We start from the raw sequence: 23,167 nt of genomic DNA on the forward strand, positions 1-23,167 counted from the left end.
CGCTTGTACAATGATCAATCTGCTCACTGGGCACGCTTGTACAATGATCAATCATCTCACTGCCCTACTGGGCACGCTTGTACAATGATCAATCATCTCACTGCTCAACTAGGCACGCTTGTACAATGATCAATCATCTCACTGCCCTACTGGGCACGCATGTACAATGATCAATCTGCTCACTGGGCACGCTTGTACAATGATCAATCATCTCACTGCCCTACTGGGCACGCTTGTACAATGATCAACCATCTCACTGCCCTACTGGGCACGCTTGTACAATGATCAATCATCTCACTGCTCACTAGGCACGCTTGTACAATGATCAATCATCTCACTGCTCACTAGGCACGCTTGTACAATGATCAATCATCTCACTGCCCTACTGGGCACGCTTGTACAATGATCAATCATCTCACTGCTCACTAGGCACGCTTGTACAATGATCAATCATCTCACTGGCACGCTTGTACAATGATCAATCATCTCACTGCTCACTGGGCACGCTTGTACAATGATCAATCATCTCACTGCCCTACTGGGCACGCTTGTACAATGATCAATCATCTCACTGCCCTACTGGGCACGCTTGTACAATGATCTATCATCACAATCTCACAGCAGTGCTGAGGCCCACATAAACTTTAATTAAGATCTGTCTCCATGGATACTTTGCTTTGAGACCATTCGTTATGGAATCCGTCCAAAGCCCACCTGGAGTATTAATTTTTGTTGTGGATTGTCCCGGCAATCAAGGTATACTTAAGGTCCTACAGGATCCCGTGGGAAGAAAGGAGGCCTAGGATCTCCGACAACTGACTGCATTCAGTACATACCGCCATTTAGTACTGTAACATCACCGAGCAATGTTTTGGTGAACTTCATACATGTACCACACGTGCTCAAATTGGATCCAAGAAAGAAGCAACAAAGCCCTTGCAAATGTGGTTCTGCAGCCTAAATACCATGGGGAAGCCACAAAGCCCTTGACCAGCCCGGATAGCACAGTTGATAGAGCGTCCGCTTCGGGACCGGTAGATCCAGGATCAATCCTTGATCGAGTCACACCTAAGACCTAAGAAGTTGTAACTTCCTCGCTTGGCGTTCAGCATGAAGGGGATAGTGCAACGACTGGCTGACCAGTATCAGTATAATGGCTCGGGCGGGGCAGCTTACTTGCCTTCGGTAAGTCGTCTCAGTGAAGCAGCACTAAATAAAAGAGCGGTGGAAATCCGTCCTGCAACAAGGAGGCACATTACACGTACATGCACCTTAAGGATTCCTTCGTCGTCATATGAAAAATTGTTGAGTACAACGTTAAACCCCAAGCACTCACTCACTCACTCACTCACAAAGCCCTTGCAAATGTGGTTCTGCAGCCTAAATGATTTATCTGATTGGTATTTTACGCCACACTCGAGAATATTTCACTTATACGACGGCGGCCAGCAATATGGTGGGAGGAAACTGGGCACAACCCGGGGGAAACACAAGACCATCCGCAGGTTTGCGCCACACCTTCCCATGTACAGCCGGAGAGGAAGCCAGCATGAGCTGGACTTGACAATGAATAACAGAAGACCAACATGTTAACAATAACTTAGCTGTATTTGGGTTTTGACCTTTCTCCCCTGTGCTTCGCAACACATTCTCCACAGTGACTTATATCAATCGACTTAAAAGTCTGTGGACGGTGCCAGACCAAGAATTGACATGGTCCGGTCTAGATGTGTCAAACTTGCCATAGGCTCAAATTGTAAAAATTAGGTCAGTCTTGGAATAGTCCAATCTAGCACTGTCAAAACTTAGTCCGGGCTTATCACTGACATGCTCCTGACTTGCAGTGTTAAAACATCGTCAGATTCAGAAATAACTTGGTCCAGCACAGCTGTTTCAAATGTCTGACTCCAGATAGACATGGTCCAGCTTAAAAGTGTCAAAACTTGGGTCAGCCTCAGAAGTAACTTGTTACAGTTCACCTGTGTGACTTGTCACTCTCAAAACTGACACTGCAAAGTTCAGTGGTGTGACAACCTGTGTCAGACTTCGTTGTATCGCTTCAGGGATAGTCTGGGCACAATGTTCATGGACTGGAGCTCCTGGAAGAGCAGTTTACAGGCGTAGGGTATTTTGATGGAAGAGACGTTGGTGGAGGATTTGCAGTAATGGCACCTTAAACAGAGAAATGATAATGCTGACTACAGAATAGGGTTACAAATTATCAATTACAAGTTGCACCCAACAAATGAGAAATTCTGCGAGAAAAAAACATGAACATAACGAAGCCAATTGAGTGCAAATTTTAATTTGCAATAGCAGTAATACTCCACAAAATGTTGATGTTGCCATGTACTCAAGCCTCTGTTTAAGTCAACAGAGGATGTAACCTTTTTAACGCACTGGTCCATGTTAGAAGAATTTCTAACACACAGACACATGTTACTTAAAAATTTGACCAAATAAGGTGACCCACAGAGTTGCCCGTCACATCTAAAACTGATTGAGAAAGTATTATTCATTGAGCAGGAAACAAAATCATTCACATGAAAATAAGTAATGAATCTGTTGTTGTTCAGACCAAGCAGTGTTTTCACTGTATATGAACACAAAGCACACAGTAAACCCACCATCCTGAGTATCCAATCAGACCACAGCTTCCACAGACGTCCACTTCAAAGGCATCACTTGAGATCATTAGTCTCTCAAGAAGCAGCATGCTGTGAGCAAAACACACAGGTAAAATGTCATGATCACTATAATGACATGAGTGATCAAAAAGACCACTTTTTTAGATTTTACTTCGAAGTTTGATATGAAACTGCGGTCAAAAGTCTCCTCTCAAAACGATGCAGACAAATGTTCTGGAATCGCCCTTACATCAACATGAACCTTACATCAACACGAATCATACATCAACATGAACCTTACATCAACACGAATCATACATCAACATGAACCTTACATCAACACGAATCATACATCAACATGAACCTTACATCAACACGAATCATACATCAACATGAACCTTACATCAACATGAACCTTACATCAACATGAACCTTACATCAACACGAATCTTACATCAACATGAACCTTACATCAACACGAATCTTACATCAACATGAACCATACATCAACATGAACCTTACATCAACATGAACCTTACATCAACACGAATCTTACATCAACACGAACCATACATCAACATGAACCTTACGTCAACATGAGCGTACACGTTTTGGTGACTGTAACCCAGGAAATATGTAATGTCATTAAATGACAACAACTTTACTCCGTATTTTATGGGCGAGCCCATACTAAAAAAATCCAAAAATGGAACAAAAATTTACTTTTACTTATTTTGTCCAATCCTAATTTATTTTATGATTTTCAGGTTTCTCAAGGCTTTCCAATCATTAAAATGTTTTATTAACAGGAACAATCGCTGGTACAGTCTATCTTTTCCCACAAATCAGTTTTTCAGTTTTATTTTTTATCCTCCTCTGACATTTATCCATACCGCGCGCAAAACAAAAAGTTACATTAGAATGGAGGATAAACTGGACAGAATGATTCATACTGCATGCAAAACAAAAAGTTACATTGGAATGGAGTATAAACAGGAAAGAATGAATCATACAGTGTTAAAACAACAACATGCATTGCAATGAAGGATAAACAGGACAGAATGATCAGGTCTGAGAGGGCATGCAGCAAAAAGTTAGACTGGAATGGAGGATAAACAAGAGAGAATGGCCAGATCTTAGAGGACATGCAGCAAAAAGTTACACTGGAATGGAGGATAAACAGGACAGAATGATCAGGTCTGAGAGGACATACAGCAAAAAGTTACATTGGAATGGAGGACAAACAAGAGAGAATGATCAGGTCTGAGAGGACATGTAGCAAAAAGTTACACTGAAATGGAGGACAAACAGGACAGAATGGCCAGGTCTGAGAGGACATGCAACAAAAAGTTACACTGGAATGGAGGACAAACAGGAGAGAATGATCAGGTCTGAGAGGACATGCAGCAAAAAGTTACATTGGAATGGAGGACAAACAAGAGAGAATGACTAGGTCTGAGAGGACATGCAGCAAAAAGTTACACTGGAATGGAGGACAAACAGGAGAGAATGATCAGGTCTGAGAGGACATGCAGCAAAAAGTTACACTGGAATGGAGGACAAACAGGACAGAATGATCAGGTCTGAGAGGACATGCAGCAAAAAGTTACACTGGAATGGAGGACAAACAGGAGAGAATGGCCAGGTCTGAGAGGACATGCAGCAAAAAGTTACACTGGAATGGAGAACAAACAGGAGAGAATGGTCAGGCCTGAGAGGACATGCAGCAAAAAGTTACACTGGAATGGAGGACAAACAGGAGAGAATGGCCAGGTCTGAGAGGACATGCAGCAAAAAGTTACATTGGAATGGAGGACAAACATTAAAGAATGACTAGGTCTGAGAGGACATGCAGCAAAAAGTTACAATGGAATGGAGGACAAACAGGAGAGAATGATCAGGTCTGAGAGGACATGCAGCAAAAAGTTACACTGAAATGGAGGACAAACAAGAGAGAATGATCAGGTCTGAGAGGACATGCAGCAAAAAGTTACAATGGAATGAAGGACAAACAGGAGAGAATGGCCAGGTCTGAGAGGACATGCAGCAAAAAGTTACATTGGAATGGAGGACAAACAGGAGAGAATGATCAGGTCTGAGAGGACATGCAGCAAAAAGTTACACTGGAATGGAGGACAAACAGGAGAGAATGATCAGGTCTGAGAGGACATGCAGCAAAAAGTTACACTGGAATGGAGGACAAACAGGAGAGAATGATCAGGCCTGAGAGGACATCGAGCAAAAAGTTACAATGGAATGAAGGACAAACATTAAAGAATGACTAGGTCTGAGAGGATATGCAGCAAAAAGTTACACTGGAATGGAGGACAAACAGGACAGAATGATCAGGTCTGAGAGGACATGCAGCAAAAAGTTACACTGGAATGGAGGACAAACAGGAGAGAATGATCAGGTCTGAGAGGACATGCAGCAAAAAGTTACACTGGAATGGAGGACAAACAGGAGAGAATGATCAGGTCTGAGAGGACATGTAGCAAAAAGTTACAATGGAATGGAGGACAAACAGGAGAGAATGATCAGGCCTGAGAGGACATGGAGCAAAGAGTTACACTGGAATGGAGGACAAACATTAAAGAATGACTAGGTCTGAGAGGATATGCAGCAAAAAGTTACACTGGAATGGAGGACAAACAGGAGAGAATGGTCAGGCCTGAGAGGACATGCAGCAAAAAGTTACAATGGAATGGAGGACAAACAGGAGAGAATGACCAGGTCTGAGAGGACATGCAGCAAAAAGTTACATTGGAATGGAGGATAAACATTAAAGAATGACTAAGTCTGAAAGGACATGCAGCAAAAAGTTACACTGGAATGGAGGACAGACAGGAGAGAATGATCAGGTCTGAGAGGACATGCAGCAAAAAGTTACACTGGAATGGAGGACAAACAGGAGAGAATGATCAGGTCTGAGAGGACATGCAACAAAAAGTTACACTGGAATGGAGGACAAACAGGAGAGAATGATCAGGTCTGAGAGGACATGCAGCAAGTTGATAGGTCAATATTGATGTCCTCACATATCCTTGAAAGGGCATAACATTTTGTGACAGTTTTCTTTTCTTCCTTATCATCTACATTGTATGTATTTTGATCAACTGATGTAATTTGATTTAGACTTTTCACACACAACTGTGGAACTCACCTCACACCATATCCAATCAAACAGTCCCGCTCCATCTCACCCAATCGGAGCCCTCCGTCACGGGATCTGCCCTCCGTGGGTTGTCGTGTCAGAACTGCACGGGGACCTTTAGCTCGTGCATGCATCTTGTCCATGACCATGTGTTTGAGCTTCTGATAGTAGATTGGTCCGAAGAAGATATAAGCTGACAGGGACTCTCTGACAATGTAGGCATCAGGAAATCAACATTAGTCCAAATCTGCCTGCAGGGCAACGACAACAAAACAAGACTACACAAATGTACATGTACACGTATATAGGGTTGTATCTTATTACATTTCTCATTTGTGACCACTGGCTAACTTCCCGATCAAATCAATGTATAGCTATATGTTTGCGCTGTGTTGGTGACCATTTCAGGGAGATTTTCAACATGTTTTTTATGGTAAGAGCCTTCAAGCCCAAAGACCCACTGAGGTAGTTTTCTTTTGATATTTAGGCCAAAAATTCATTAAAAAAAAATTTGTTTTATCATTCTGTAGACAGAGAAAAATCAAGAACAGAAAGGAAAAAAGGTATCCAGTGTTCATTGGCAAAGCTGTCTTCGCAATGCATCCAAATGTGACCAATCAAAGGCATAATCGTGTAGTTTGATTCTGAAATTACTGAGGGTAAGACAACTCTGATGTAATAACAAGTTAACAATGGCCATAAAAAATGTTACTTTCTGGTATTTGGAATACTTTTAAGACTCTAAATTACCCTGTAATGCCTGAGGTAACAAAATCCTTGCCCAGATAGTTGAAGCCATGGCGGACTAAATCCTCGGAGAGATCAGCTACTTTGTCTCCTCCAAATGCTGCAAAATAAATAAACCACAACACAAAATCATAATGCTATAAAATAAACAACTCACAATACAGAGCCACCTACGAGTGGTCATGGGTTTCCTCCGGGCTGTGCCTACTTTCCTCCCTTCATAATGCTGCCACTGTCAAATAATGAAATATTCTTGAGTACGGTGTAAAACATCAATCAAATAAATAAATAAACAATACAAAACCATAATGCGATAAAACAAATAACCCACAATACAGAATCATAATCACTGCATATGAATATACTATATGTCTTTATTTTTTTGTGTGTGTTTCAATTATTTTTTTAAAACAGTAAAATGTTAAGTCCACTTGAAGTGCATGCCCAAGTATAATCTTCAGTAGACATACACACAACCTGTAATACTTTCAGAAATGAAGGTTATGAAAGTGTTTTGGAGAAATAGGCTTCAATTTCAAAATTTGGTTATTTCACATGATACTTTACCTGTTCCATAATGGAATTTCCCATCCAGCACACCTGCTTTCCCGCCTAACAATTCCATCAATTTGCCCACCGTCATACGGGAAGGGTACCCATGAGGATTCATGATCTGTGCAAGTCACATAGTCATATACACTAGACATACATGTACAACGTATCTACAGACCAACGAAACAGGGCAGCAAAGCTAAATCATGATCTAAAACATTATCAACGTGCCAATGTTAACGGCCAAGTCATCAGATATCAAACCCAGCAGAAAATATGTGAAAAATCCAACTCAAGCACAAAAGAAATCCAAAACAAAAATTTGGATATTGTAACAAAAATCTGAAAACTGTAATCAAAATTTACATGGTTTTCCTTTATACATACATATACTGATAAAAACATCAACATACCACATCCGGACACATCCCCTACAAAGAAAGCAATGTTGTAAACAGGTAAGAATTTTGTACAGAAAACCCTTTTCACACTTTTACTATGGCAAACTAAGTCTTTTAGCTTCTTCTAAAACTACTGATATAATTATTTGATCAATTTCCTTCTAATTACATTGATTGCACAGTTTTTGTTCTGCTGCACATTCTGGGCTATGTTATCATCGGGGTATGCCTTGTATGTCAGTCAGAACTGCAATGACACACCTCCATCCATAAACCAGACCATCTTCATTTAAGAGAAATACTTTGAAGTCTGGCCTAAAATCTTAGATTCCCACTGAATGATGTGAAACTGGACTAACCGACAGACTCAGAAAAATGTTGCACTACATGGATGATGTCACACACTAAAAATCTGGCACGCTCTAGAAATCACTCTTACACACTGAGAACAATAGTACCAGCAAGAAATGATGCCTCACTATACAACTAGTGCTTCACTCCCAATGGTTGAACTCACCAGATCATTAAATGGCATGTCCTCTTGAGGCACTATTAGGCCACAAACTCTAAAACAATCAAAAACATAGAGCTATCAGTCAGAATTTTGTCTCAACTGTCACATGCATTTACCTAGCTCAAATGCATACGTTCAAATGTTAGCATGACACTCAAAAAATTTTTGATGAAATTTAATATAATGTTCAATCATTATACACCAAACTGAAGAATATTTCACTAATACAACAGCGTCCAGCATCATGGTGGGAAGAAACCAGGTAGAGCCCGAGGGAAATGCACGACCATCTGCAGGTTGCTGCCAGGCCTTTCCACGAACGGGCGAAGAGGCAACCATCATAATAATCAATTATTACAATATGACACTATCAACTAGATTTGCAGCATACATGTACACGTATGTACAATCCAGTCCTATCACCACAACTACCATACTTCCAAAAGAACAACTTTCTCATTCTGAAGCAAGTGGTTGAAGCAATAGTTTGATACAAAACATTCACCCTTTCTGTCCATGCCGACTACTGAATTTGTCCCCTATTTCTGGTCGGCGGGTTTGTCGCATCAGTAGCTTAATGAGAAAAGCCTCTTCCTGATTGGATGAAATCATCACTTTCTCCACATAGGAGGCTTCAGCACCTTTATACCTGCAATTAGAATCATAGCTTACATTTTTCACTTGATACAACCTGTAGCAGCCAGAAAACTAAACACACAGCAAATGGGATTTTTAGACTACAAAGAGGTCCAAAAGCACTCAGAAACAGCCAAGGCTACATGTTAATAACTATTTGACACGATATCAGGCAGTGTCCTCCAAGTAATACTGACTTTTTGTGCATTTTTTTAAATAACTAGCCCAGTGCATTTCTAGTGGACATAGAGAATATCACTATAACCCACTCTACCGGTGACGGCATTTAAATCGATGCTGTTTTTACAGTTAAATATGGACAAGCGTCAGTCAGAGGAAAAATCTTCTCAGTCAATTTCTTCTGGAGCATTATATAAAATACAATATCTGGAACAAGAAGTACTCGGACAACCCCCCTGCCGAAGCCCAATTCTGACTACTTCCATCAGCCACAACCCCTCGGTTTCAAAATACACCAACAGAGTAATGTCCCTTTGCAGTCTGATGCCATCACTTTAAGGTACAAAGGTCCTTGGGCCATGTTTAACACAGTGGTATATAAAAATTATAGAGAACTAATTAAATAGAATTGGATTAATCTTTTGAATTATGTTCTTCGGTGGGCTTGGATGTCAAATATTTAAAAAAAAAATGATACTGTGCCATTAGTCTTATCTTAGACTTAGCACAAACACTGCTATGTTAAAAACTTAGCAAAAAAAAAAAAACTTAGTAAGTAGACTTACTATGCCATAAAGCAATGATGTCATTTTGCGCTGGGACATCACTTCGAAAACTGCGTATTTTACAGACGAACACTAATGGTTCCCTACTCACGTGATAGGAACATCCCTGTACTCGGGCTGCTGGGGTTGCCCCGGGGTAGACTGAATAGGGCTCGCTGTCACTGTGGGCATATACTTGTTTACCAACACCTGCCGATTCTCAGCTCTAACACCTAAACCGTCGTGAAACAAAAACATCCTTAAGCATTCAGGTTTTCTTTTGCCACTAAACAGGAAAATGTATTTAAAATCAACAAAATGATTAGTGGATCACAATCCTGAAAAGCAGCATACCCAGTACCTAAAACTTCATGACCTGCAGCTGTCATCTGAAAATTACTAGTTACAATGTACTCCTGTAATAGATGTGTGGAACATTCAAACTGGAATAAAATAATTAACTTCTAGAAAGCAAAATCTTAAACCTATGTTTTACGGCATATTCCTGTAGACCTTATCCAATATGATTTGAATCCAATAGTCAGCACAAAATGAAGTTTTAAACATGCACAGTTTTATACTATCAAACCCAGTTCCTGAAAGTTTCCTTTACAGTAATTCATTAAATTGAGCTTCAGCTCGAGTCTCATTCTATGTACGCTATTTCCATGCACAAACCTGGGGCAGCAATTCCATCGGAGTCCAGGCAGTCATGCTTCCATATTGATTTACGAGTTGTCGCATCCACCATTGGCCCCATGACCTTGTCAAAAGTCTGATTAGCATATCTCTTCAAGGTCACATTTTGTTTTCTGTAAACAAGACATCGACCAAATCCTGCAAAAAAAACAAAACATGACCAGACATCAGTGCTGCTTTTGGTGATTTATTCTTTAAATTTAGAAATATTACACATTTCACATTAGCAATAATTCAACTTGTTCCCGAAGCAAAATGAAAATGATCATACATATGTGGTCCATTTCAGATGACAAATTCCTGCTGACTCCCGAAATGTATGTTTCATTTGTTGAGGTTTCCAGACAGTCACAGGCCACATTTATACATATATCATAAACTGAAAATCTACAATACATTTTTCCCATAAACGTTCATTTTTCCTGGTAATAAAGGCATGACATATCGTTTTGATATGCACCACACGCAATACAAATTCCGACATTTTGACTGGTCCATGTATCTTTTCATTCATCAAATCTACCAATCAAAAGTTACAACTCATCTGTACAGGCACTACTTTTTTTTACAACTTTTTCTTGTCGTCTGCAAATGTCAATATGGCCTACGTTCGACAAGGAGATATTGTAAAAATTGACAAAAAATGACACGGCAGAGTTATAAATGTGACAAGAGATAATCGAATCAATGTAAAAATCCTCGACATTGACTACGACATAGAGATATCGCCAAGAAGGCTAAGTGAAATCCCCAGAATGGAAACATCTTGACATTATTCTATAGGCCTAAAACTTTGTGCTTTGCTAATTTTGACATTATTTTTCTGAACTTTGTTTCTGTCATAAATGTTAATGTATGGAATGATATATTGTGTAAAGCAAACTTTTGACATATCTGTGGTATAAAAAGTCGTTATGTAAATAAATTTTGTCTGTGCTATATTATACTCCATGTATTTGCCACTTACTAATGAGGTTTCACTTGAACTATGCATGTGAGATTACTATGCGGTTAGAAGTCTGCGCAGTTTCCGAAAAGTTTAAATCGTAATGATTATTTCCGCTATAAATTTACAATAAGGCATTTATGGGATAAATAGGATATGCAATTCATGACCCTCGATATCAAATTTATTAAACTCGAGCAGTAGTTTTCATTTTCATGGAAACTACTACTCTAGTTTAATAAATTTGATATCGAGAGTCACTCATTACATATCCTCTTTATATGTACCCTGAAACCTATCTAAACAGACACCTCAGTATCACAATACCTTGCCTAACCTGACAATATTTCTTAGTCCACTTATGTCTTTTATGTCAATGTTCAAAGGAGCCAACATCTTATCTGAAGCAAACTCAGGCCACTTTCACAACACTTTGTAGATCAATTTTTCATAACTTTTCTCATAAATGATATCGCCTTATGGCAGGATAACCCAGACAACTTCTTTTAGGAAAAAAGATACGAGAAATATGAAGTTTTGTGAAAGTGGCCCCTGTTCCTGTGAGGTGCTGGGTTAGACACGTTAGTATAGTATTACCCCTGTCCAAAGAGGCCTTGTTAAGCACCAGAGCATCCTCAATGTCATAGCCACTGTAACTCATCACTGCCACAGTTGCGTTCTGGCCAGCAGGCAATTTGTCAAAGTTGATCAACTCTATTGTCTGTAATGAAAGATAATGTTGTGGTATAAATGTATTGTGGATACCTGGCTGAAAATTCAATGTCACTTGATCAACTATTGTCTGTAATGTAAGATAGTGTTGTGGTATAAATGTATTGTGGATACCTGGCTGAAAATTCAATGTCACTTGATCAACTCTATTGTCTGTAATAAAAGATAAGGTCGTAGTATAAATGTATTGTGGATACCTGGCAGAAAATTCAATTCCAGTTGATCAACTCTATTGTCTGTACTGAAAGATAATGTTGTGGTATAAATGTATTGTGGATACCTGGCTGAAAATTCAATTCCAGTTGATCAACTCTATTGTCTGTAATGAAAGATAATGTTGTGGTATAAATGTATTGTGGATACCTGGCAGAAAATTCAATGTCACTTGATCAACTCTATTGTCTGCAATGAAGGATTTATTTATTTGACTGGTGTTTTACACCGTACTCAAGAATATTTCACTTATACGACGGCCGTCATCATTACGGTGGGGGGAAACTGGGCAGTGCCCAGGGAAACCCACGACCACCTGCAGGTTGCTGACAAACCTTCCCACGTACAGACGGAGAGGAAACCAGGTAATGAAGGATAACGTTGTGTATAAATGTATTGTGGATACCTGGCAGAAAATTCAATGTCAGTTGATCAACTATTGTCTGTAATGAAAGATAATGTTGTGGTTTTAATGTATTTATCAAATTTCTTCACATCATAAAGCAATGTCAAGCTAATATATTTTTATACACGATACTTAATACTATGAATCAAAACCAATAAAAATAGGTACATGTAACAGTAACAGATTCTTTCATTTCAGAGCAAAATTGATCATAATACATATAGGTGTTACCTGTTCCTGTTTTATTTTTTCTTACATGTATCAATACAAACCTTGGATTTGACTAAAGGTGCTTGAGGGTAACACAGGAAGTAGAGCAGGGTGTCAATGCGATTACGCTGATTATAACCAATTGTTCCTAAAACAGAGATATCCTATCTGTCATTGTTTGTTTATAAATCTGCTAACCACCAAATGTATACAAAAACAAAGAAATAAAACAAAGAAATACCACAATGACATTTCAACACAGCAATACGTGAATCTCCATTGTACAAGTATTCTTTAGCTTTGTCTAAAAGCCAAAACCAAAACTGATTCTCACAAATGATCTAACCAACATATACAAATAGTTTTTAGAGCTTATCCACAGCCAGTTCTGAATAGTGCTCTTGAACTTCAACACCCTTCTATACACAAAATTCTTCTGTGTTCGCATACCAACAACTTGATGTTAGCAACTTTCACCAGTCTGATTTGGATTGCAGCCTGGATTTCTACCATGAAACCAATGGTAAGTTCTTGGTCAATGGTAGATTGGCCAAGCTTTAGATATGGAACACACTCTACCCAGCTATATCTATCAGTACTAAGCCTGTGAACATACCCATAGCCTGTTTTCCCATGGCACACTGGTAGGTGTTTCTGGGGGACTGGTTGTGATGGGGGTAGGGGATCAGCCCAGCACATACCCCCAGGATGGTGAACGGCTCTATCTCAAGGTGGGTTGTGTCGCTACAAAAAACCAGGGAAGAACATGTGCGGATCATCCTTGTTTAAAGTAACATGGAAAATATGTAATTCCCAGTTAATTACATGTAACTAAAATCAGTGTAATTCTTCTAATTTTTGGGACATTTGGTCGGCTCTTTTTAGTCAATATACATGTAAGTGTAAGAAGAAGATACAGCTTGTATTTTCTCACATACTTAGTGCATCTAACGAATAACATATTCATATTTTTACTCTTCCAAAAAAAAACGAGGAAAGAAAAGTATTTTTAGCTTTCAGCACTGCTATGATCTGTCCTTAAAATCAGAAGAATTACAGTTTTTCCTGAAACGGCATAGAAATCTGGGAATCCCTTCTTGCCTTTAGGCCAATATGAAATAACTTCAAATTCATTTTACGGGAATACTGAATACTGCATCCACAAAACAGAACCATTTTACAGAACCACAGAAAGATTAATAAGTGTTGTTGATTTACCTGCTGATTTCATCCTCATACAGAGAAATCATACAGTCATTCTCCTCATTCACATCCAAGTACTCCACCAAACCATCATGGAGAAAGTCCTCAAAACTCCTAAAAAAGTAAGTAAACTATTGGCACTGTTATCTTTTCATGGGTAGTACAAATAAAATCAATACTAGTTTTGCTGATAGAGCTCATCTAACTTAACCGTAACATCAAATGTAGTGTTGAAAATAATGAACGGCTTGAAATGTATACATGTATGTATGTATGTATGTATGTATATACAAGATTTTATGTTGCGCTTAACAATTTTTCAGTTGTATGCAGAGTCATCATCATCAGAAATGTGTATATATACTGTGTTTTCCTGTGGCGGGGCGAGTCCATTCGACCAAAGTGCTGCCGCCACTGAAGTGTCATGCCTAAGACAACAGGCATGACACCCCACCCAGTCACATCACACTGACACTTGGTCAGCCAGCCCTGCCCTTCTCAATGCTGAGCGAGAAGCAAGCAAGCAACACGTACTCTTTTGAAAGTCTTTGGTATGTCCCAACTTGAGTTTGATTCAAAGTCTCCCAACTTGAAATGAAACATGTGCCTGTAATTTACCCTTACCAAATCTAGGTCACCAATTTATTAACCCTAAGACACATTATACCAAAGCAGCAGTAGCAAACATAGCCATTCTGTAATAAGCAGCTTCCAAGATATATGTACAATCTTTTCTATTTGCTTTGCTGGGTTTTTATTAATCAGTATATAGCACAATTAGCTACCACACAAATACTGATGCACCACAGATGAGTATAATATTACTCAAACCATAGGTTTGATAGTTGTCTGGGGGGTTGGGGGGTTTGGGGGTGGGGACTGGATAAAAGTTGCCTTAATTAAGTTACAGGTATTCACTGAATCACAACCAAATTATCACAAGCAAGAAACATTCAGGCTCATCAGCCACTGGTGCACACGTACCTGAAGCCCTGTGTGAGCTCCTTGATGTGTTTTCTGGTCACCAAGGGGCGCCCATCACTCACAATGATGTACGGTCTGTCAACACAAGCTAAGGTTTATCACTGATTTGGCATAATATTTACAGAATTTTACAAAGGATTGGCTGGTTTCAAACAAACATATTTGCATAACAGTCATGCTGGTAAAAATGATTCAAAAATTAACTTCTATATTTTAAGAATTGGCGAAAATGCTTGAACAACAACTCCAATATTTCAAGCTTTTTTGCTTCTCTTTGTTCTACATTTCCATCCCTATCATGCTTTATTATTTACAGCTAACAAGCCAGGCATAAATATCACCAGGCAGTATCTCCTACTCACCGGCACACCCGCCCTGCATCAGATGCTATGTATACACAACGATGGCCGTGGTTGGGGCAGATTGATACAAACTCACTGATGTAACCAGAACGCCGCATCAAGCGGAAAGTCTTCACCAAGCGCACATAATCTCTCACCACACCCAAAATATTACCTGAGAATTACAACGTGAAATGAAGAAAAACAAACTTGTAGGCCCTTATTATAACATCCGCTGCGGCATCTATAAGTTGAAAAGAATAGGATAACACACTAGCATAAAAGGCAACTAACCTAGGGCTCTCCAGTGCGGGCCTGGTGAACCGAGTGGGTCCTTATATCTAAAGCTAGTTGTGTTGGCTATGGGAGCAATGACTACCTGGTGCTGGTATTTGGGATACATGTATGTATGTTTAACATCGTACTTGTGTGGGGATTAACATCATACTCATATGGGGTTTAACATCGTACTCGTATTGGGTTTAACATCATACTCGTATGGGGTTTAACATCGTACTCGTATGGGGTTTAACATCATACTCGTATGGGGTTTAACATCGTACTCGTATGGGGTTTAACATCATACTCGTATGGGGTTTAACATTGTACTCGTATGGGGTTTAACATCGTACTCGCATGGAGTTTAACATCGTACTCAACAATTCTGCAGCCATATGATGACGAGGATTCATTTAGTGGTGTTTACGTATACTGTGTCGTCTTGTGGCAGGACGAGTGATGCCGCCACTGAAGTATCATGCCAATGACACCAGACATGACACCCCACCCAGTCACATTATACTGAAACAAGGCCAAACAGTCCTATTTCCTTGCTCTAACTTCTCACTGCTGAGTGCCAAGTGAGGCAGCAACAAGAACCATTTTTTCTTTGGTATAACTCGACCCAAGTTTGATCCCAGGTCTCAGGACTTCAAGGCCGATGCTCTCACCATTAAGTCACCAAGGCAGTCTATTTGGGATAGTGTAAAAACTACTGTATATTGTAAACTGAATTAAGAAAGTTTCTATATTTTGTCAGATTTTTGTTTTATTATTTGATTTTAATAGCATCTTGTTTGTTTTATACCCTCACTGATCTTGGTTCTAACAACTTCTCGCCAAGATATGGCTGAAATACTGCACAAATAATACATCACAGCATGACCACAAATGTGTCTCCAAAGTTTAACAAGCTGTTGCAAGAATCTGCGAAGAAAACCTGAACAATTTTATCATTTTTAAACTCAGAGCCTAGTTTCAGTTTTTATTCATTGAAAATCTAGGTACCATACTGATCTGGCTTGGAACAATTAGGCACCACTTCGAAAACGAGCAATTCATGAGGTTGTGCTGCAGGGATCCTTAATACTATCTAAACACAGCACATCTCCCTGGTCCACCTTACCATTCAGAAAGACAGTGTAGACATACGGCCCGTTCATTTCCTCCCCACTCAGGAAGTGAATGTCCTCCACCCCAAGGTTAAAGGCCAGACGCACTATGGCTTCCTCATCTAGGTCCGTGGTTATGTGGGTCATCAGGGCCAAATTCTTCACTAAACCACACGCCTGAGAAATAAGGGTACATCAACAGTCAACCATCACCAACCTGCACTGGCTAAGTCAAGAATTCATTTCAAAGAAGTTTAACTGTTAATTTTTTTTTAAAGTTACTCATTATATATAATATGATTTTTATCCACGTTAGAAATCACAATTCACAGTTATGAAGACTATAAGCTAAGTAATGAGAAACCAGACATTTCCACAGAGTATACCTAGATAATCAAATATACAATATGGTGACAGTGAGTATAAAACTTTTCAAATTATTAAGCACATTCTGAAATTGGAGTCATAACTACCTATGTCTCCCTCAGGGGACATATTAATCTACATGTACCCACCTCTCCCTCTGGAGTGTCAGAAGGGCACAGCATTCCCCACTGTGAGGGCTGAAGTGATCGAGGACCACTGACTTTACGAGTTTTCTCGAACTACAAAATTAAAACAAAAGTAGTGGTTAATGCTACCTGAAAAATAAACAGTATTAACTGAAATAATTTATTTTTAAAGTTAACAACGATTTTAAGGGAGATAAAAATAAATGTGGAATAAACAAAGTTTGTTTGCTGCGAGAGTCAATGAACGATTATGGTTTAATTCCTCTTCCGCAATATTTCAACGATATCTTTGTGAGCTTACTTTGAGAATATGTGTGAAAAACCTCTGGCAAAAAGGCTGAAGATTCCTCCTTAGCTATGACCTCAAAGCTTCACCATCCAGAATGTCCTTGGTGACATAACGATTTATGGTATGATCATTCGTCACATTTACAACAGGTATGTGGCATGTTTCTTTTACTACAGTACATCCTACCCAATAACAAATTTTGATATTAAACAAATTTTAAATTTCAGCTTTGATATGTTTCTCAGTTCCTCATACATTGGGGCATTTATTTATCAGACATAAGTACATGTAATAAGCATTTATTTATCAGAAATAATAAATAATTTCATATTTAATTCTAAAGGCTGCTTTCACAGGATCAAGAAAATATATGATTTTCTTAATCTATTCACAATAGATGAGTAGAGCGGTAAATCCAGGGTCGAATCACACCTAAGACTTTAAAAGAGTAAGTTGTAACTTCCTCGCTTGACTGGTTGACCCGTATCAGTTTAATGGCTCGGGCGGGGCGGCTTACTTGCCTTCGGTAAGTCGTCTCAGTGAAGCAGCACGAGATAAAAGAGCAGTGGGCATTACAAGCACACTAATGATTCCTTCATCGTCATATTACTGAAAAATTGTTAAGTACGACGTTAAACCCCAAGCACTCACTCACTCACTCACTCACTCAATAGATGAGTAATTTCTAGCTGAACAGTTGCTCATGGTGTGATAGTGCCCTCATATACATGCAGCAACACAGCACTGCAAGAACACTCCTTCAGTAGCTTACATAAAATAATACATACATTTGTGTGTACAGATCAATTTAATGTGACATCAAAGCCAGTTGACAGAAAGCGACGTAGATTACCTGGCTGGATATTCTCGTCATCATGCCCAGGGCCGAGATGTAGGACAGTCGAGACAGCACCTGTGTGACACCCGCCCTGTCCATCTTAAACCTCTTAATTGACCAGTTACCCTGTGAAAGGAAGGCTCAGGTAAAAGCACAACACACCACACGAGAATGGCTCCCAGGTGTAGTTCACTTGATGTTACACCTGTATCAGCACCATTCATTTCTAGGCCATAACTAATGATTTACCACTTAATTTCACCCCATTGTGTTTTGAACAAAGGTTTTAACAATTTTTAACACAGTAAAAAACAGCTTTGACACCGACAACTTAATGTGGAAATAGCATTGACACTCCTGAAACCTACACGTACAGTACAGTAAAAACAGCTTTGACAGTCAGTTTAATGTGGAATTAGCACTGACTCTCATGAAACCTACACGTACTGTACAGTAAAAACAGCCTTGACACCGACAAATTAATGTGGAAATAGCACTGATTCTCCTGAAACTGACACATACTGTACAGTAAAAATAGCTTTGACACCGACAACTTAATGAGGAAATAGCATTGATTCTCCTGAAACCTACATGTACAGTACAATAAAAACAACTTTGACACCAACAACTTAATGAGGAAATAGCCATGACTCTCCGGACATCTACACGTACTGTGCAGTAAAAACAACTTTGACACCAACAACTTAATGTGGAAATAGCAATGACTCTCATGAAACCTACACGTACTGTACAGAAAAACAGCTTTGACATGGACAACTTAATGTGGAAATAGCATTGATTCTCCTGAAACCTACATGTACTGTACAGAAAAACAGCTTTGACATGGACAACTTAATGTGGAAATAGCATTGATTCTCCTGAAACCTACATGTACTGTACAGTAAAAACAGCTTTGACACCAACAACTTAATGAGGAAATAGCATTGACTCTCCGGACATCTACACGTACTGTACAGTAAAAACAACTTTGACACCAACAACTTAATGTGGAAATAGCAATGACTCTCATGAAACCTACATGTACTGTACAGTAAAAACAGCCTTGACATGGACAACTTCATGTGGAAATAGCATTGATTCTCCTGAAACCTACATGTACTGTACAGTAAAAACAACTTTGACACCAACAACTTAATGTGGAAATAGCAATGACTCTCATGAAACCTACACGTACTGTACAGTAAAAACAGCTTTGACATGGACAACTTAATGTGGAAATAGCATTGATTCTCCTGAAACCTACATGTACTGTACAGTAAAAACAACTTTGACACCAACAACTTAATGTAGAAATAGCATTGATTCTCCTGAAACCTACATGTACTGTACAGTAAAAACAGCTTTGACACCAACAACTTAATGTGGAAATAGCATTGACTCTCTGGACACCTACACGTAAAGTACAGTGAAAACAACTTTGACACTGACAATTTAATGTGGAAATAGCGTTGACTTTCAGAAGACCTACTACATGGTTGAAACAGATCTGACAATAAAAACTGTCGAAATAGCACTGACTCTCATAAAACCTACTGCAATAAAAACAGCTTTGACAACAACAACTTACTGTGGAAATAGCATTGACAAGCCCATTAGTAATCTGATCTTGTCTCATGTGCTTGACAATATCAAACTGTGCAGCCCTGGGTTTAGGGATTGTCTGGTCAGCTATCTTCTTAAGCTACAAAGAACAAAGAAAGAAAAGAACATGCAATGGTTGGTTAAAAATCAGTAACCGTTTTTATTAGGCATACTAGGCTAAGTAAGCCCTTAACTACCATGTCATGGCCTGTTGTACAGGGGCCAGTTTCATAAAGCTTAATTAGCTAAGTATGCCCTTAACTACCATGACAACGTGTGTTGTAAAGATATGAAGTGTACTTAGCTCAGGGCAACTTAACACTAAGTATGCTTCATGAAACCGACCTCAGATACATGTATGAAGTGCACTTACATGCATGTAGCAAAGGCCTATTTAATACCCAGTTTGTTCCAAGAAACTGACACCTGAACTTCAGAAATGTACCACAAACATTTACACGTATTTTTAAGTTTTATACCACAGATATGAAGAATGACTGACACTGTCTTCTGATTCTCTCCAGTGATCTGTCACATATGTCCTGTTTGACATGTCACATATGTCCTGTTTGACAATCTTCAGACTTCCATCAAAAGCATCACCATCACATGAACACTGATCAGGGAAAACCTTATCACAATAGTCTCTTACATCTTCCTGAATTTATTTAATTGATTTATTTGATTGGTGCTTTATGCCGTACTCTAGAATATTTCACTTATATATGACCCAGGCCAGCATTATGGTGGGCGGAAACCAGCCAGTGCCATGGGGGAAACCTACGCCAATCTACAGCTTGCTGGTAGGCTTTCCCACGTATGACCAGAGAGGGAGCTAGTATGAGCTGGACTTGAACTCACAGCGACAACGATGAGAGTCTCCTGGGTCATTGTGCCGTACTAGCACGCTAACCACGGGTACGTGAATATGTATCTAGGCCCACTTTGGACTTATTCTAACTTACACATTAGTAAAAACAATGTCAACCTTAATATAATACCACCTTACCATCTTGATCACTAAATCACAACTACATGTCATCATTTCCTAATCAGCTTTCATCACTGCACCACGAACACTACCAAACGTCCACTATCAACTTAAATCTGGAATATCAGATGATTATCTCATTCCCTTCAAACCCACCTCAGCATTAAACTTTTTGAACAAGTCCTCAAAGAGCAGTGAGAGCAGTTGTCCTGCCAGCTCCAGCCTCTTGTTGCCATAGTAATCCTTGTCATCCAGCTTGGCTGTGTTCTTCTGGGTGAGGACAACTCGTCTCGTCATCAAGGCCAGGTAAGTGGCTTTAGCTTTGAAGTTCCATTGGTTTACCTGTCACCAAAATACATAGACATGTTCACAGCATAATCAGAATATGGGGCTTCCGTGGCCGAGGTGGTTGGCACGGCAGCGCGACGCAACGACCCAGGAGCCTCTCACCATTGCTATCACTGTCAGTTCAAACCGTGACTCATACTGGCCTCCTCTTCGGCCATACATGGAAAGATGGTCATCAGGATGGTTTCCCTCATGCTCTGCCCAGTTTCTTCCTATCATAATGCTGGCAACCATCGTATATACGTGAAATATTCTTGAGTACGACGTAAAACACAAATCAAACAGATGAATAAATATTCAGAATTGATTACAAGCAGTCATATCTTTCTTTACAAAGCTACTAATATTTTAGTTTATTATCAGTATACGTTACAAAAATTTACTCCAGGATGTGAATAACTTCATCCACCTGATACCCACAACAGTGGACGAAGTTGATTACACTTGGCTACACCTGCATATTCCTTTACAATGATGAAAGATGAGTCTTCTGGCACATACAGCTACCTTACAGGCAGGACTTGCTATAATCTGCCCCTTGGAGCATATAAAATGATCTTACTGTTAAAATCTCCCTAGCTCCAGCTCCTTGTGGGGCCATAGTAACAATAACCAGCCAATGATGCTTGGTGTGGCTGTTTGCCTCGTGTAGCACTTGTTGAAGATCACCTCTTTTCCACCAATATGGTGTGCATACCTGGACACCAACCGTGGGGAAGTTCCTCAATAGTCTGCCAAAGGCTGATGGAATACACCAGGCAATTCAGTTTCCTTCACCCATGAAACTTACCACCATCACGTAAGTGAAAAATTCTTGAGTATGTCGTTATAAAGCAAAACAAGTAAGCACTATTGAACTCCTGTGATACAAGGTAACACTACACAAGAGAAGGCATAAAACTTGTTTTTTACTGATGTGGGTAAGAACATCTAGCTGAGGTTATAAAACTATCTTACTGGCACATGTGATAATACTGTTGTATGAAGAACTTCTCTGGCCTCTTCCAGTTTTGTCTTCTTTGGTCCACCCCACATCCTACGAGGACGGACTTTTGAGCCTATGTACTTCAGAGCCTACAAAACAATATGTACTGTAAATGCATCCATTTCAATGATAAATCCATTCACTGATTCAGTATCACTCAAATTGTATTCTCAGAAAACAACACTGTTTAATACTGTATTTATTTTATCCATGTTTTAAGCAGTACAAAGGAAAATTTCTCTGCAGACAGCAATCAGGGACATGTGAAACAAGTGAAAAAGGCAGACAAGATGGAACTGTCATAACAAACCTCCAGATCCATATCTTTCTTCCAGCCAGTTTATTTATTTATTTGACTGGTCTTTCACGTCATACTCAAGAATATTTCACTTATACGATGACGGCCAGCATTATGGTGGGAGGAAAATGGGCAGAGCCCTGGGGAAACCCATGACCATCCGCTGACAGCGTTGCTGACAGGCCTTTCCAGGTATGGCTCTTCCACCAAGTTAAGTAAATATGTATCAATATTAAGAGACATACTAACCTGTTAATGTGAGAACACCTGAGCCCTGAGACGCTCCTCTAGACAGACTGACACTGTGTCAAGTATGTCCTCCTTACTGTCAATCATCTATCCGTGGTAAGACTGACACTCACCTGTAACTGTGAGAACACCTGAGCCCTGAGATACTCCTCTAGACAGGCTCACACTGTGTCAAGTATGTCCTCCTCACTGCCAATCATCTATCCACAGTATGATTGATACTCACCTGTAACTGTGAGAACACCTGAGCCCTGAGACACTCCTCTAGACAGGCTCACACTGTGTCAAGTATGTCCTCCTCACTGCCAATCATCTATCCACAGTGATACTCACCTGTAACTGTGAGAACACCTGAGCCCTGAGATACTCCTTTAGACAGGCTCACACTGTGTCAAGTATATCCTCATCACTGTCAATCATCTATCCATGGTAAGACTGACACTCACCTGTAACTGTAAGAACACCTGAGCCCTGAGATACTCCTCTGGACAGGCTCACACTGTGTCAAGTATGTCCTCCTCACTGCCAATTATCTATCCACAGTGATACTCACCTGTAAATGTGAGAACACCTG

The 23,167-nt window shown here is 39.6% G+C and overlaps 1 protein-coding gene across 2 annotated transcripts in view; it reads right to left on the bottom strand.

Annotated features, from left to right (window-relative positions):
• Positions 1-1,589: 1,589 nt before the first annotated feature.
• Positions 1,590-23,167, bottom strand: part of LOC135461559 (DNA-directed RNA polymerase III subunit RPC2-like) — a 32,077-nt gene continuing 10,499 nt past the window's right edge. The window contains exons 9-30 of one of the 2 annotated variants that reach the window (XM_064738713.1): positions 22,019-22,135; positions 20,870-21,055; positions 19,709-19,822; positions 18,136-18,246; positions 16,997-17,086; positions 16,496-16,658; positions 15,112-15,265; positions 14,750-14,824; positions 13,781-13,879; positions 13,179-13,306; positions 12,625-12,710; positions 11,599-11,722; positions 10,035-10,193; positions 9,469-9,589; positions 8,501-8,644; positions 7,999-8,047; positions 7,494-7,511; positions 7,096-7,201; positions 6,532-6,628; positions 5,791-5,988; positions 2,628-2,717; positions 1,590-2,172 (exon numbers count right to left, since the gene is read on the bottom strand). In XM_064738713.1, the coding sequence (XP_064594783.1) occupies positions 2,040-2,172; positions 2,628-2,717; positions 5,791-5,988; positions 6,532-6,628; positions 7,096-7,201; positions 7,494-7,511; positions 7,999-8,047; positions 8,501-8,644; positions 9,469-9,589; positions 10,035-10,193; positions 11,599-11,722; positions 12,625-12,710; positions 13,179-13,306; positions 13,781-13,879; positions 14,750-14,824; positions 15,112-15,265; positions 16,496-16,658; positions 16,997-17,086; positions 18,136-18,246; positions 19,709-19,822; positions 20,870-21,055; positions 22,019-22,135 (2,562 nt within the window). In that variant the 3' untranslated portion in view covers positions 1,590-2,039. Of the gene's footprint in view, positions 2,173-2,627; positions 2,718-5,790; positions 6,033-6,531; positions 6,629-7,095; positions 7,202-7,493; positions 7,512-7,998; positions 8,048-8,500; positions 8,645-9,468; positions 9,590-10,034; positions 10,194-11,598; positions 11,723-12,624; positions 12,711-13,178; positions 13,307-13,780; positions 13,880-14,749; positions 14,825-15,111; positions 15,266-16,495; positions 16,659-16,996; positions 17,087-18,135; positions 18,247-19,708; positions 19,823-20,869; positions 21,056-22,018; positions 22,136-23,167 lie in introns of those variants that run through there. The other variant, XR_010443374.1, reaches the window with a different exon arrangement.

The sequence above is a fragment of the Liolophura sinensis genome, chromosome 1 (assembly GCF_032854445.1).
Source record: "Liolophura sinensis isolate JHLJ2023 chromosome 1, CUHK_Ljap_v2, whole genome shotgun sequence".
In the NCBI taxonomy this organism is placed as follows: domain Eukaryota; kingdom Metazoa; phylum Mollusca; class Polyplacophora; order Chitonida; family Chitonidae; genus Liolophura; species Liolophura sinensis.